We start from the raw sequence: 14990 nt of genomic DNA on the forward strand, positions 1-14990 counted from the left end.
ATAACAATGCTTAAAACAACAAAAGTGGTTCCCACCCAGAATGGGTTAATAGAAGATTTGAGGAAGGATTAAGGAAATATCATCAGCTGTGCTGATTAGCGATCCAGACAGTTGTGTCAGAGCAGCAGCATTATTGGCTTAGGAATGGGACACAAAGGGCAGTTATAAGCTCCTGTATTTTAACATCAGTTATTAATATAACTGAGGTAAATATTTTCTGAGGTGGTACTTCAGTATAAAAAGGTTGGGAACCAGTGTTCTACAGTACATCCAATACTTTGTTGCCCCTGTAGGAACTCTGAGGTCAACACAGATGCAGATTATGGATAACTGCTTTATTGGTAATATTTGTTATACATTTACTCAGAAATCTGTCTTTTCATATACACATTTAATATCTCTTGCCAGATGAGGCCTATGCCCATTATTTGGGCCACATTGAGGTAAGGTCCAAAACAAAAAGAACATTATGGCACAAGCGCTGTTTAGCTGTAACAGAAAGCGTTAATCTCACCTACATAACAGTTTTGTAAGGTATATAGATCTTACACACAGACATACAGCACAAGAGTTTTCAATAACAGTATCACAGAAATGTAAGGCGAAACTAAAGCTGTATATTTGGATTGATGCAAAAGGTAAATGTAAGGCGAAACTAAAGCTGTATATTTGGATTGATGCAAAAGGTTCCGACAGCAGTAAATTACACGATTTTCCATCAATAGATGTATACCACCAACGCTAAAGGCAAACACTGGCTGGTGGCGAAAGAGGGATATCAGCTTATGACTTTGCACAAAAACTACGCATGTCTGCACGTTTCTTAAAGGCAATGTCATAACCCATTTGTTTGGTGTACTTTGTGTGCCGGCACGACAGGCCGTTCTTGTTTATATTTCAGTACCACTTTCTAACAATTTGAAATCTTTATTAGCCTCAGACACTCATAATTCAAGAGTCATCCGCTGTGCCCATAAGCCCAAACTAAACAGATGTGACCACAGGAATGGTAGAAATTTAAATCGTGTTCACCGGAGACACGTAAAGCATAAAGTGAAGGACAAAAGGAAGCTTTTACAGTGAGTGGACCAGCTGGTGGTGTAAAGTATTCACTATATGGACACAGACATGCATGGACACACAGGTCTGTGTGTTGTCCTCCATGGTATGGAGTGGCAGAGGCTTTAGAACTCGGCAGTCTGCTGTCCCTTGCTGTGTATCATCCTCATGATGGACTGGACCACGTCTGACGTGGTGCCCTGCCCCCCGATGTCTGCCGTGTGTAACTGCAACACAAGAAAGAAGTAGCCGTTTCTTATTACTAATCACTTTGTAAGTAATTTGTTCATTTCAAGAGCAGGTGTTGAACGATTCATTTGACATTTGTTTAGTTGAGCACGCAAAATCAATTCCTTTTAGAAGACTAAAAAGGTGTATATTATTCCTTTTATCACTTCTTTAATGGTAACAAGATCTGCCATAGTGGCATTTCTGCTGCTTTGGATGACAAGCGCAACAGATTGGCTGGGGTTTCATTGAGCTCAGGGAATGTAATTCACATTACACCGCATAGGATGAAGCTGCGCCGTGTGGTAGACTCTTTTTTTCTTTTTTATAAAAACAAATTGTGTTTAGTATGTCAGTAACCAGAGAGAATTTCAGTAAGAGGAGACTATAATATTTGTTTTGTGAGAGGGTTCTGGAGGAAACCTGCCAGACCTGCCATCCTATGGCCTCTGGGTCTGTTTCAAACAACAATGCCTTCTGATAAGCCGGCTGGTAAGGAGGCCGAGCAATGGCATCTGAGGGAAACTTAACTTACCCTGGTTTCATTCATGGTGGTGAGGACTGCATTTCGGATCATACTGGCATGATCATGAAGTCTGGAGACAGAAAGAGGAAGGAATAAATCATTCTGAAACAGTAGTTTCAGCAGTATCAGTATCACATCGCTTTGCATTCACTGGTATTTAATAAAGAAAACACTGTCACACAAAAATGAAAATTGATGTTATCACATGCTGGACTTCCTCCAGACATGTATAGAGGAGGCACTGTGCAGCACTGCTGAATTCCCGGGTGATTTCACTGACGTCAGAAAATATGAAGACATTTTAATTTAAAAAGGGGCCGAGGGGGACGCAAACTTAGATGACCTTCAGAAACCCCAGGGAGAATCTATTTCTGTCACATTAAAAGCCTTATTTAATTTCCGTTGGACTATTATTTAACCTAGCCTTGCTGTAGCACTCGGTGCCGTGCTATGAGCTTGTAGATCTGCTATTTTTCAATAGCTAAAGTATAACAATGCTTAAAACACCAAAATGGGTTAATAGAAGATTTGAGGACGGATTAATCACGTTAGAAATATCATCAGTTGTGCTGATTAGCGATCTAGACAGTTTTGTCAGAGCAACAGCATTATTGGCTTACGAATGGGACAAAAAGGGCAGTTATAAGCTCCTGTATTTTAACATCAGTTATTATGGGGGCACTTGGACTATAATTTAACCTAGCCTTGCTGTAGCACAACTTCTCAGCGTTTATAAAAGTAACTTTATTATTGATTGATTACAGTCACACATGATATCAGTCTGGTAATCAAAAGGTTACATTTGCCAGCACCTGGTCTATTTGTCAAAATGTCCCTGGGCAAGACACTTGTGCTCCCCTGAGTAGTGAGTAACCATCTGAATGGTTTCTTTATGCAAATGACTTGTTGTTTATTGATCTCACAAATGTGAGGAGATTCTTGCTTGTCATGGACTGCCAATGATTTGGTTGGTTATGCATGCCCTTCTTAGGTTCACAGCGACTTTCATTAAAACAGCACATTTGTACTCTCAGTGGCACCTATACCCACCATGCCTAAATGTATTCAGGAGGAAACCCTGGGTAATGGCCATAGGTACAGACACAGATACATACACATATGTATATAAACTACAATAATAATAAGGTATGATATTCTAGGATGAAGTGGATGATTATTAATCATCTTAACTTACTTGAGGTGGTCCAGCATCATGCAGCTCGCCAGCAGCATGGCAGTGGGATTAGCAATGTTCCTGTTTGCAATACTCTTCCCAGTGTTCCTTGTAGCCTGAGACATCAAGAAAAGAGACATGCATGTATAATTATTATATAACATTATGAAAATTATACACATGTTTTTATATATATTATAAGTTTCGATTTCACATTCCCTAATTGTTTGAAATGCCTTTGCATGCATTCTTTCTAGGACAACCATGGAGCATGTAGCAAAATGCACTACTTTTCCGTGGCATGTAATATAAGATCTGGTTATTTGAATAGAGAGTATTATGCATCTAGAACAGAAGACTAACATTGAGCAGCATGGAGCGTTTGGAGCAGAGTTTGTTATACATCACTCAACATTCTTGCATATCACCTGGAGGACGTTGCATTATTGAAAACAAGTGCTTCCAAACTCTGACAATCACAATAATCACCCGCACAGAATCTCTTGACAGAAAGTAGCTCTGGCTCATAACGTGTCTATGGTGGATTTCTATGGAACAAAACCTGATAGAAAGAGGATAAGTCAAGCTTTCCATACACTGGCAATGTTGGTGAGTTTAACGTAGATCACAATCGGATAGGACTTTTCTGTTTTGATGTATGGGCTTTCAATGCCAGAACGTTGTTTTGTGCCACTCAGTAGGCGTTCCCGAACTTCCCGCATAACTTCCGGGTATGATGATGTCACACGCCAGGAATGGCAATATGTCAGTATGGGAACAGCATATAAGCACCTGAGCCCCAGGTGACCGGATCTTTCTGTACCGTCATTTCCCCCTGTTGATTCCCAGTAAATGTTACCATTCACCTCTCGTGTCTGTGGCTCCTTTGGATATATATCCCTGTGCCTAAACTGGCGCTCTATATTATATTAAGCATTTCCACAATCACTTTTAGATCATCATTTTTGTATAGATTAGTACTATAACGTATAAACTAATGGCAACTGCTTACCGGCAGTATCCTCCCGGCTGGATTACTGCAACGGTGTTCTGTTCGGCCTCCCCAAGAAGTCCCTTGACAGATTGCAGTACGTGCAAAACTCCGCAGCCAGAGTGCTCACCCGCACAAAACGCTGGCAGCACATCACCCCCACCCTCAAACACCTCCACTGGCTCCCGGTTAAGTTCCGCATTCACTACAAACTGCTCCTCCTCACCTACAAATCCCTCCATGCCCTTGCCCCACAGTACTTGACTGACCTCCTCAAGGACTACACCCCTGAGCGGAACCTGAGGTCTTCAGACATGGAACTCCTCACCATCCGTCACGCAAAACGGCAGACTCTCGGCGATAGAGCCTTCTACGTGGCAGCCCCTGCCCTCTGGAACTCTCTCCCCTTGGAGATCCGCCAGACTCCCACATTGAACTCTTTCAAGTCTGCACTGAAAAGACATTTGTTCACTTTGGCTTTTGGCAACTAGTTTTGTTTTTTGTTTTTTGTCTTGTTAAGCGTCCTTGGGTTTCTTGAAAGGCGCTATATAAATCCAAGTTATTATTATTACCGTTTCAAAGACAGCATAGTCACGTCCGTAGTTGGCCCCCGGCACCAACCCAGGTCCTCCCACTAGGCCGGCACACACATTGCTGACCACGTTCCCGTATAGATTGGGCATCACCATAACATCAAACTGCTCTGGTTTGGACACCAGCTAAAGATGCCAATCAGATCACATGCGGAAAAGGAGGTAGTTATAGATGAAATTTTTAATTGAAACATGCTTCATAGACGTACTGTAACAAATGTCAAAACTATTGGCATGTCATTCAAAAGGGTTGGTCACCTGCATGGTGGTGTTGTCCACTATCATGGCGTCAAAGGTTATGTCTGGGTAACCAGCAGCCACCTCCCTACAGCACTGCAGAAACAAACCATCACCAAGCTTCCTAATGGGAGAAAACAAGCCATGTCACCAAAACATTCAAAATAGTATGTTTGACTTGAGTCAGCGATCATGTTGTCACATCACACAGGTCGACTCACATGATGTTGGCCTTGTGGACAGCGGTGACCCTGTGGCGACCCTTCTCCCTGGCCAGTCGGAAGGCGTATTCGGCAATCCTGAGGGAGTTAGTCCTTGTGATGATCTTGAGACTCTCCACTACCCCTGACACACTCTACCGTGGGACAGCAAGACAGGAGAAAAGGTAAGCTGAAATAAACAATGCTAATCTGGAATTTGCTTCAAACTAAAGTATAAACACTGTAGAAAACATTATAAAATAAACTCAGTAGGGAGAAATTAGTAGGTAGGAATGGAACCACTAGAGGGAGTGGGTTTTCACTGATTTATTTGGCCTCTTACATTTTATTTGTTTTTCATTTTTTAAATGAACAAACAAAATCTAAAAAGCCCAAATAATGCATTTTTAAAATTAAATAAAATGTATAGTTTCAAGATCAAAAGTGCAATGTGAAGCTTGAGCAATTATTTTACTTTCCCTTTTTGATTAACACGGATGCACAACTGGCCCCTTTTCCACCAAAATAACTTTGGTTCTAGAACCGGTTCTGTTCAAGATTCTTGGTACCTTGGTTCTTTCACAGAACCGGCCTGTACCAGCTTGCGTTTCCACCAGTTTTAGGTGACATAACTGAATGATCAAGAGAGCCCGCATATGGAGCAGGAGTCCCCAACTGGTGAAAAGAGGCCATTGTGTTGTAACAACACAATGGCCCCTTTTCCACCAGTTGGGGAATCCTGCTCCTACAAGATAACTTTTATTTATTTATTTATCTATCAATTTATTTATTTTTTAAATATTTTCTAACAAGACAAACAAATGTAAATCAGCAATTCACATAGGTGGCCATACACTGGGACAGCTAAAACAATAATAATAAAAGGGGGGAAAAAAGGCTCCTACAAGATAACAACAGTGTTAACCACAACTGCGTGCAACAAAGTATAAATCCGGCTGCAGAAAGACAAGTACGATTTTCTGCCAGGGAACTTGTTCAGTCATTTAACTTTTTTGCGAACTGAACTGGGAACCAAACTGGACATGTCACCATCCTACAGTTTGAAAGATGCAGTTGTAACATACAATGGCAAAGCAAGCGAAAAATCAAAAATCCTAATTAAAAAATAAAATAAAAAGGGAAACTGTAACTCACATGAATATGACAAAAGTATGGTCAAAGTATCCAACACATTGCTGTCCAGGACTGGAATCGAACCTGGGGCTCTCTAACCACTCAGCTACGCCACCCCCAATTACAATGGTTCTGCTTAAAACTGTTGGAAACGCAAGATTCCAAGAATCTACTGTAGAGCGGAACCAGTTCTACAACAAGTTATTTTGGTGGAAAAGGGGCCGGAAATCAGTCGTGCATCTGTCTGACCTCGTGCTCCAGGCTGCTGTACTCTCCCTCTGTGTTCTCCCTGATGATCATGATGTCAATGTTCTTGTGGCGAGTCTGTACGCCGGGGAGAGACTGGCAGTGCATCACATTGGCATACAAGTCTAGACTGGTGCTGTGAATGGATGTACACACAAACACACGTAATGTAGAGGAAGAGAGTGAGACGAGAGGAGGGCAACAGAAATAGATAGTCAGCTGAGAGCACTAGGCCAAATCACAGGGTATGGTTTCACAACAAAGGGCCTTTTTTTTAGCAGGGACTTAAGTTAAAATCCTTACCGAAGGAGATTATTCCTGGATTTCACAAAAGCCGGCATGGTGTGGTTTGTCTCTATATTTCCTGTCAAAAGAGGTGATCAGTGATGGTAAATGTATAAGAATAAGACAAAAATATATATGTTTGAATTATAACTAACATAAAATCTTCTCAGCCTTATTTCACCCACAACAAACAAAAAGAACAGAACAAAAACATCTTTCCCTTTTCTCACCTTTGAGGGCAACTCCATTACGGCGGATGGCAGTGATGGCATCATTAATGTCGTCCTCAGTGGTCAAAGAAGAGTTGACATGCACCACCTCAAAGTCCACCGGCACACAGCTGAACCTACAGCGTGATGGAATGTCACAGGATTAGGCCAACTCAGCGCCAAATCACCTGAAAGTAATTTACAGAAGCTGAATGTCATTTCATTTGTGTAACATGACTTGACCAACCGGAAGACTTCCCTGACGTGATTAAGCAGCTCTGGACCAATCCCATCTCCGGGTATGAGTGTGACTGTGTGTCTGCCTCCATACTTTGCCGGAGGTGGCTGAAACATTGACATCTTCAAGTCAGTAACAATTGAACTGTAATCAGCTAAAATACAGATGACTTATTTTGCCGTTGTGGAAATGTTTGGGGTACACTGGCAATTTCATCCTATAATAAAAGTTGAGTTTTGGTGCAGACTATTGAGTGACAGAGTGACATTAGAGTGATTACTTACAATGTGTTCTCTCTGTTCGTTGAAGATGGACAGTAGAACAAGCCAGAAGAGAAAATAGTTTGGTATGTTAGTGTACCAGAAATCCAAAAGCTTACAAACTCCTCCCACAGAAGATCAATCATGGAAAATATCGAAGTTAAAACAAATGCCAACATAAATAACAAACAAAAAACACCTCTATAGGAAAGTTGTTATCAACAATGATTCATGTGGCAGAAGCTGCCAAACTGATGACACCAGTTCTATCACAGAAATTATTGATAAAGCTGTTGTTTATTAAATTACATTGCAATACTGCCTGCATTATAAGCTTCTGCAGGTAGTATTGAGATCAGATTCAGATGCATGCATGCAACCCCGCCCCTGATAGCCCTAGAATGGCTGGAATATCACAGCCATACGTAATCTCACATTGACTGGGGTATTAGTAATACCCCAGTCAATATGAGTAACGTTTATGAAAAGGAAAATCTATTTAAGTAACAAGCTCAGTCAGCAAAGAGGTCAGAAAATATTTCAACTCACAGCATTTGTCGACCTCTGTCTATGACTTGTGAAAGTTGTTCCAAATACCTGAAATACAGTAACGTTATCAAAATGGACAGAAACCTAGATCTCACACAATATATATTTGTGATGAGGAGAGATGCTTATAACTATAAGTATAGCTTGCTCAGTGCCTAGCCAGCCAACCAAATGACCTTGTGTTGCGAGGGAAAAAAGCCTTGGAGGTTAACCTGGATGGAACGTCGATATAACTAAGACATGAATGATCATGCGTGACAAGCGTCTCTTACTTTAACCGTATTTCCCAGTCGTCCACTCCAGAGTGGCTTAATTATTTTGGCCATCGAGGGTGCAACACTGGAAGCTGCCATCTTGATTTGAAAGCAGGATGTGTGTGTATAGTATTATTATAGTTGCGTGTGCGTCAGATATTGCGTGCCCGTGAGCCGTGACACACTCACACATGAAGGGAGGCGTTCGTCTATAATGTTTGCATTGCTTTTTTGTGTTAATTCAAAAGACAAAGTGTTGATTATCAAATGCAAACAACCAGTGAAACGAAATAAAATAAATAAATAAATATTGAAGGTTGTATCCTCAATATCCTGTCTAGAGCCTGGTCTAGAGCCTCTTGCTTTTAGTTGAGTTTTTTAAATCTGTGTTCACTGTTCTGCCTGATTTTCTGCTTTTTTGCTATTTAATGTTGTTTTGTGTTCTTTGCTATGTTTTCATGTTATTTTGTTGTTTTGCCTGTTGTTTTAATGCTATTTTATGTTCTTTCTTTCTTTTTTGCTTATTATTATTATTCCTTATTTCCTTGTCCGCTCTAGACCGGATCTGCACAAACTGCTAAAAGAATCCCCACCACGCCCCCTGGTCCAAGCTTGCGTGGCAAAAAGAACAGATCTACAAGCTAACGACGCGTCGCGATGCGACGCGTCGTTAGCTTGTAGATCTGTTCTTTTTGGCAAGCGACACGCCCAGTGACATCACACACGCCGAAGAATCCACCCATAAACACGAAACCGGAAGATTTGGGAGGAAAAAAACACAGACCAGACGACATAATTCTTCCAAGCGTGGCAAAACTGGAATGATGTGAATAATACAGTCAAAATCATCATACGATCGACTAAAACAGCGCCTATTCGAGTTTTCGGGAGTTGTTCTACTACTAAGGCAAAGTGTTAATTTCGCACGGGGGAAAAAAATAGCAACATCTCGATGAGGAAACAGCGCAAGAAATAAAGTCGCCCTGCCATGGTGACAAGAAGAGCAAAAGCTCTACCGTTTCATAAGAGTCAATTAAGACATTCATTCTCTCTTTCGTTGAAACATCGGGTAGGTTTTCTCAGTCCCTTTGCGGTGTATTGTTGTGGATTACACAAAATTGAGCAACATTCTCACTCACTGCTTTAGTTCATGCGTTGTTATGCAACAACCAACGGGGTTCATTGAATCCACACACTTCATGGTAGCGTCATCTCTTCTGTCGAGCCATCTTGATCTTGATTGACCAGTTTGTAAATTTACAAACGAAAGACATGAATAATACAGGATATATCGCACAGCATCGGCCTTAACGTGTTCTTTCGGTCTTTACAGGACAGCGACCCTGGTGAATCATGAGATTAACAGGTTGGCAGACATTTTCGGTACATGCATGTATTTAATTTGAGAACTGTCCTGTGCTGGTCATGCTAATTTAATTTGTACTTTCCTTCATGTTCCTTCACGTTATGCAGGAGTTTTGCGTGTTGTAGCCGTGCTGCTGCTGTTGGGACTCACATGGTGGGTGGTTAGCATCGTACTACTTGGTGGGGACAGTGGCTCAACCTCCCTGAGTAATCTCTTCACAGGTAGGACAACATGTGGAGCTATCTACTGCTATTATTCTTCAATGAGATTCAACTCGGATCCAATTTATCTTTCTGTAATTGCCATTGATCCCGTTTGTCTGTACTAAAATTCTTTGTTTAAATGTTCAGGTAAAATTGAGGAACCAACACCTGGTAAGTAGAAGAACTATTAACACAGTATAATATAACCACACTTATCACTGGCAAACATTGTTTTGACTGAGTCTGTAGCATCTCTTCCTTGTCATCACTAACTCATGTACTACTATCTATGTCCTTTAGCGGAGCCTCATCCTCATAGGTATAAATGTGGCCTTTCAGCTGCCTGTCCCCCAAAACACTTGGCTTTCCGCCTAGTGTCTGGTGCTGCCAATGTCATCGGCCCCAAAATCTGCCTTGAGGATAAGATGTGAGAATCACTGCACATTTACTCTTCTTACTACTTTGTTTCTTTCCCACTGTCTTTTTGTTGTTAAACACACACACACACACACACACACACACACACACACACACACACACACGCGTGCCACTTTTTCTTTCTCTGTGTTGTCATCCTAACCGGGCATCAGGTCTGTCTGAGGAGCTCAATGCAAGTATTATTTGTCTGGCTGCCCCTCTTTTGTTGGTAGATACAATTTAGCATGAAAACAATGTATCTTCTGCATGCAACAATGTACAGTTTCTCAGTCAAAGCTTCAATCAATCTCACTTTATGTCTTGTAGGCTGGTGAGCAGTGTAAAGAACAATGTTGGCAGAGGACTAAACATAGCTTTAGTAAATGGTAAGAATGTCAGCCTCCAGGCTCCAATGGAATGTATTATGTGGTTTAATTCTTGCGTGTTCTTATTGTGTGCCTGCTCTAACATCTAGTGGATGTTTGTGGTTTGCAGGGGTGACAGGAGAGCTATTGGACACCAAGTCATTTGACATGTGGGCGGGAGGTAATTAAAACAATGAGTTTTACATAAATAAGCATGTTGCACAAACATGTGGTGTGTTGAACTTGGACATAAGAGTCCATAAATCTGAGTACTTTGCTCATATGCTTTTCATTCCCAGATGTTTCAGACCTGCTGAAGTATCTCCGGCCTCTCCATGAGGGAACTCTTGTGTTCGTGGCTTCCTTTGATGATCCAGCTACAAAGTAAGCGTGTGTGATGTTCTCCCCTGCACCTCTTCACCCCTGCCTCTCTTCTACAGTCACACATGGAAACCATTCTGACAGAGTATTGCTGCGTTTTCAGCATTTTTAAGCTACAGTTGTGTGTAGCTTAAAAATATATGTTCAGTGTATTTAATTCTGAGAACTTTTTGTTTTGTTGAGTTATTCCTTGATACTGGTAAGTACTTACAGCAGCTGCTCATTGACAGTTTATCAAAAACATAGTAGTTTTGACTTTTGAATCGATAGTTGCTTATGAATGGACAGCACTTGAAATGATTGAGTCTGGAGGTGTTAATAATTCAATTGAGTGAAATCTTGTTTAAGTGTCATCTGCATTCAGATTTCAAACTCTTCAACCAACATACATAATACTATTAAAATTATTACTGTACATAAAATTCCCACTGAGGTATAACATGCTTTTGTACAACTGGTCAAGTCAAACAATTGTCAATCACCTTTATCAGTTTTTGTCTTTATCGCCTAAATATATACAGTATTTTACGAGAACCTTTTTAGTTAGAGGAAAAAAAGGAACTAACCAGGTGCTCAACGGAGATAGCAAAACGTGATAATGATAAAAAGGTGCTCATACGGATGTGAAATACTATCCCTTTTTTTTGCGGTGTGTCACCTGAGGGGTGCACCACCCAGACGGGTACAACAGGTATTGCATAGTTCCTGAGTAGTTTGTAGTAGTTTACGAACTGCATATTATAGTACTGTTAATAGAGGAAGAATGTAAACAATTCAGCCATGGTGTGGCAGCTGCCATACCTGCCCCCAAAGTATACCCATGACTCTTTGCAATTTATTAATGTTCAACCACTTATCTTCTCCTCATTTCAATGGCAGACTGAACGATGAGGCTCGGCGACTATTTGAAGAACTCGGCAGCACAGCAGTGAAGGAGCTTGCCTTTAGAGACAGCTGGGTGTTTGTAGGGGCCAAGGGCATTGAGAATAAAAGTCCCTTTGAGCAGGTAATATGCCATTTCTTATTTTTGTGTTCACACATGTAGAGCTGTGGTCCTGGCTTTAGAGTGGGAAGAGGGCGGCATTCTTATTGATTAGTGTTGACCACATAGTGTATTATGGCTATTGGCTACATAATACACTATGTACATGGTAGATTCTACTAGGACCCATAGATGAGTAGTTCTCAAACATTTTAGTGTGAAGGACCACTATTGTATTTGGTTGCTGTATATGAATTTGAAAATATGTCAAATTTGAAAATATGCATTACCAGGATGCACTTTAAGGTGAAGCTGTTTACTTGAATATGGGATTATTGGATCAGGTATTCAGGTTAGGGGTCTTTATTTGTAATGTTGTGTCATGGTCTTAATTTAGTGTGTAATGGCTGTCCTCACTACTCCCTCTGCCTTTTCTACTCGACACATCGAGCCACCTTGTGTGTGTCTATGCTATGCGTTATACTTCGTCATGGCGTTGCATGGCTAAAATAGTTGAGTTGGTGAGCTTGTAGATATGCCTTTTTTCTGTCGACCTGACACCTTCTGGCACCGCGGACATCACCTAAAGCTTCTGAGGACAAATCCAGATCGCCATATGGTGAACTTCATCATGGAGATGCTGTCAAACCACATCTTCATCCTACGAACCGGCGATGGTCAGAGAAGCAGGCTGAGAAGATTGAGGAATGGCGTCCCCCAGGGCTCTGTCCTTTCCCTGATGTTGTTTAATATATACATTTACGACCTACCGGAGACAACATCAAGGAAGTATGGGTACACAGATGACCTGGCCGTTATGCCATGACGACCAACCTGAAAGCCAATGGAAGATGGTCTTAACCAGGACATGGACATCTTGGCTTCCTACCTCCACAGGTGGTGCCTTCAGCTCAGCACAGGCAAGACGGTGTCTGCAGCATACCACCTCAACAACAGGGAGGCTAAAACTCTTGTCATTCAATCAACACCTTGAAGACGTGAGAGCCAAGGTCACATCAAGGGTCTCACTTATCTGACGCCTCGCTGGTAGCCTTGAAAAATCCAGATATCTACATACAGTATATTCATATCCTAATCGAGCTTGTACAATATGTACTGTGCCTCTTAGTTTGTACATATTTACTCTTTAACATGTATAAATTGTTTAGAAACAGATCAACAAATTCCCTTTACAGGCTCTTTAAACTTTTCCTAATTTAGCTGGAGATCCCCTGGAACCCCTGAGACCACTTTGAGAACCATTACCATTGATGATTGAATGATCTGAGTTTAACCGAGTTTGCTTTTGTGTCTGTGTCCTTTAGCGTATGAAGAACACTAAGACTAACAACAAGTACGAAGGCTGGCCGGAGTCTCTGGAGATGGACGGCTGCATTCCGCTGCGGGCACCTCTGGACAATTTGTAAGGGAGCACTTCTGGAACTCCTATATGATGGAACACATACCGTGCCTTTAGCAGTGCTGCAATGACTTACCACCCGCGGATCATGCTTAGTGCTTACGGTTACTAAGTCAAGGAACTTTTGGATGGTTCAGACCGCCTTAGACATTTTATTACTCTAGCATCTTCTCCTGTCTTGTTTGTTCAGACGGGCATGAGTGGACTGCAAAGGAGGATAGACATGGGACTCATTTCATTGAGAAAAATATGCTGGATTTTGTGTGCAAAGTGTGTCAGGCAGCACCTAACCTGCCTGGTCAAGTTATGAGATGATGGTGAAACTGGTCTGTAACACAGGACTGCAGTATGTAAGTAAGCTAAAGGGAAGCTTCAGAGGCCAAAGGTGTGATGACCAAAATGTAATGCCTGATTTATTCTTAGTCGCGCTCGGGTGTCACACACTGAAAATAGCCACACTAGAGCTGCTATTTTTGGTGCGTGACTTAACTTTACACGCAACTTAAGTATAAAACAATAAAATCAAATCATAAGTGATACAGGAGAATGAACAATACAGTAGGTCTTCCAAAGCCCATGCAGGATTTTGAATTAGGTCTTAGGTCTTTCACAAAGTCCACTGCTAGTGTTTTAGTCACCTTTGCTTGAACAAAGGGGATATGTATATATATTTTTTCCCCATATTTTTTAATTTGGTGTTTAAGAGAAAGAAATCCCTGTTTTATTTTTCTCTACTGAGGGATATGGGGTAAGTCTGTTCCTACACAGTGGGAAGACTACATGAGGTACTGTAGACAAACAACCACCTACTGTCCTAAGCAGCTGCTCTAACAAATACATTGTCCAGTGGGCAAAGTCACATTTCAACATACATTAATGTAATATCCTGTGATATAGTATATCTTTCTCCTATGCTGTTATGTATGATGTTGACAACTTGCGGCACAGCAGTTTGTAGAGTACTGCTTGCTCAATGTTTACAGAATTTTTGACATTTGTGCAGGAAATACCAGATTCAAGAAACTACTTGCATGCATCTTTACTCATCGAACACAGCACTATTGTTAATATGTAGGGCGTGTTGGCGATGCTGTGAATTTTGTCTCAGGCCTAAAATAATACATTTCGTATGTGTGTGCTTATTTACAAAATGCAACCTTTTACATCTTGTATTTTGAGTATGTGGTATTTCTTACACAGTTGAATGTATCTCACTATTGTCAATCCTAACATGGAACAGTCTAATTTGGCTACCTTGGTCTATTTGTTGCTATGAACGTATAGCTTTGTTAAAATATCAGTAAAAAAAAGTAGGTGAAGTAATGTTTTGTATTGTGGAATCGATGATGATCATTAAATTAGTTTTTAGCTGAATGTTTATAAAACCAATTATTAGGTGCGTTTTTTCTTTAAATGCACTTCAAGTGTCATACATGGCGAAGTCCACCAGAGGGAGACTGGGTCGCGGTTATTGTATTGGCGATTGTGGCGTTCAATCTGCCCATGGCATTTGCATGGGTGGACCTGACATGCTACCAGCCACAGGGCAGGGTTTAGCTTACCTAGCAATAGCTTACCCTAGTTGTCAGTGAGGTGAGAGATGACAGTATAATTAACTTTTATTCTTTTGTACATTTCGTACATTATAAAAGTGGTCAAAAGGGACCGAGGGA

At 41.1% G+C, this 14990-nt stretch overlaps 2 protein-coding genes across 2 annotated transcripts; one reads left to right on the plus strand and one right to left on the minus strand.

Annotated features, from left to right (window-relative positions):
• Positions 1–316: 316 nt before the first annotated feature.
• On the minus strand, positions 317–8977 carry idh3g (isocitrate dehydrogenase (NAD(+)) 3 non-catalytic subunit gamma; the record flags this gene model as incomplete). The annotated part of the gene is made up of 12 exons (XM_083769716.1): positions 317–1286; positions 1823–1883; positions 3009–3103; positions 4551–4697; positions 4830–4932; positions 5030–5163; positions 6392–6524; positions 6692–6752; positions 6904–7019; positions 7130–7227; positions 7405–7502; positions 8968–8977. The coding sequence occupies 12 exons, from the start codon at positions 8975–8977 to the stop codon at positions 1185–1187; spliced, it is 1158 nt and encodes a 385-aa protein (XP_083625842.1). The 3' UTR covers positions 317–1184.
• On the plus strand, positions 8926–14015 carry fam3a (FAM3 metabolism regulating signaling molecule A). Its single transcript, XM_083769121.1, has 10 exons — positions 8926–9252; positions 9517–9549; positions 9657–9770; positions 9900–9923; positions 10053–10179; positions 10497–10555; positions 10665–10715; positions 10834–10918; positions 11795–11921; positions 13223–14015. Exons 2-10 carry the CDS (start codon positions 9537–9539, stop codon positions 13322–13324), a joined length of 702 nt encoding a protein of 233 aa, XP_083625247.1. The 5' UTR covers positions 8926–9252; positions 9517–9536; the 3' UTR covers positions 13325–14015.
• Positions 14016–14990: the final 975 nt, after the last annotated feature.

This window comes from Protomyctophum parallelum (assembly GCF_964188405.1).
Source record: "Protomyctophum parallelum genome assembly, chromosome: 7".
NCBI lineage: Eukaryota > Metazoa > Chordata > Actinopteri > Myctophiformes > Myctophidae > Protomyctophum > Protomyctophum parallelum.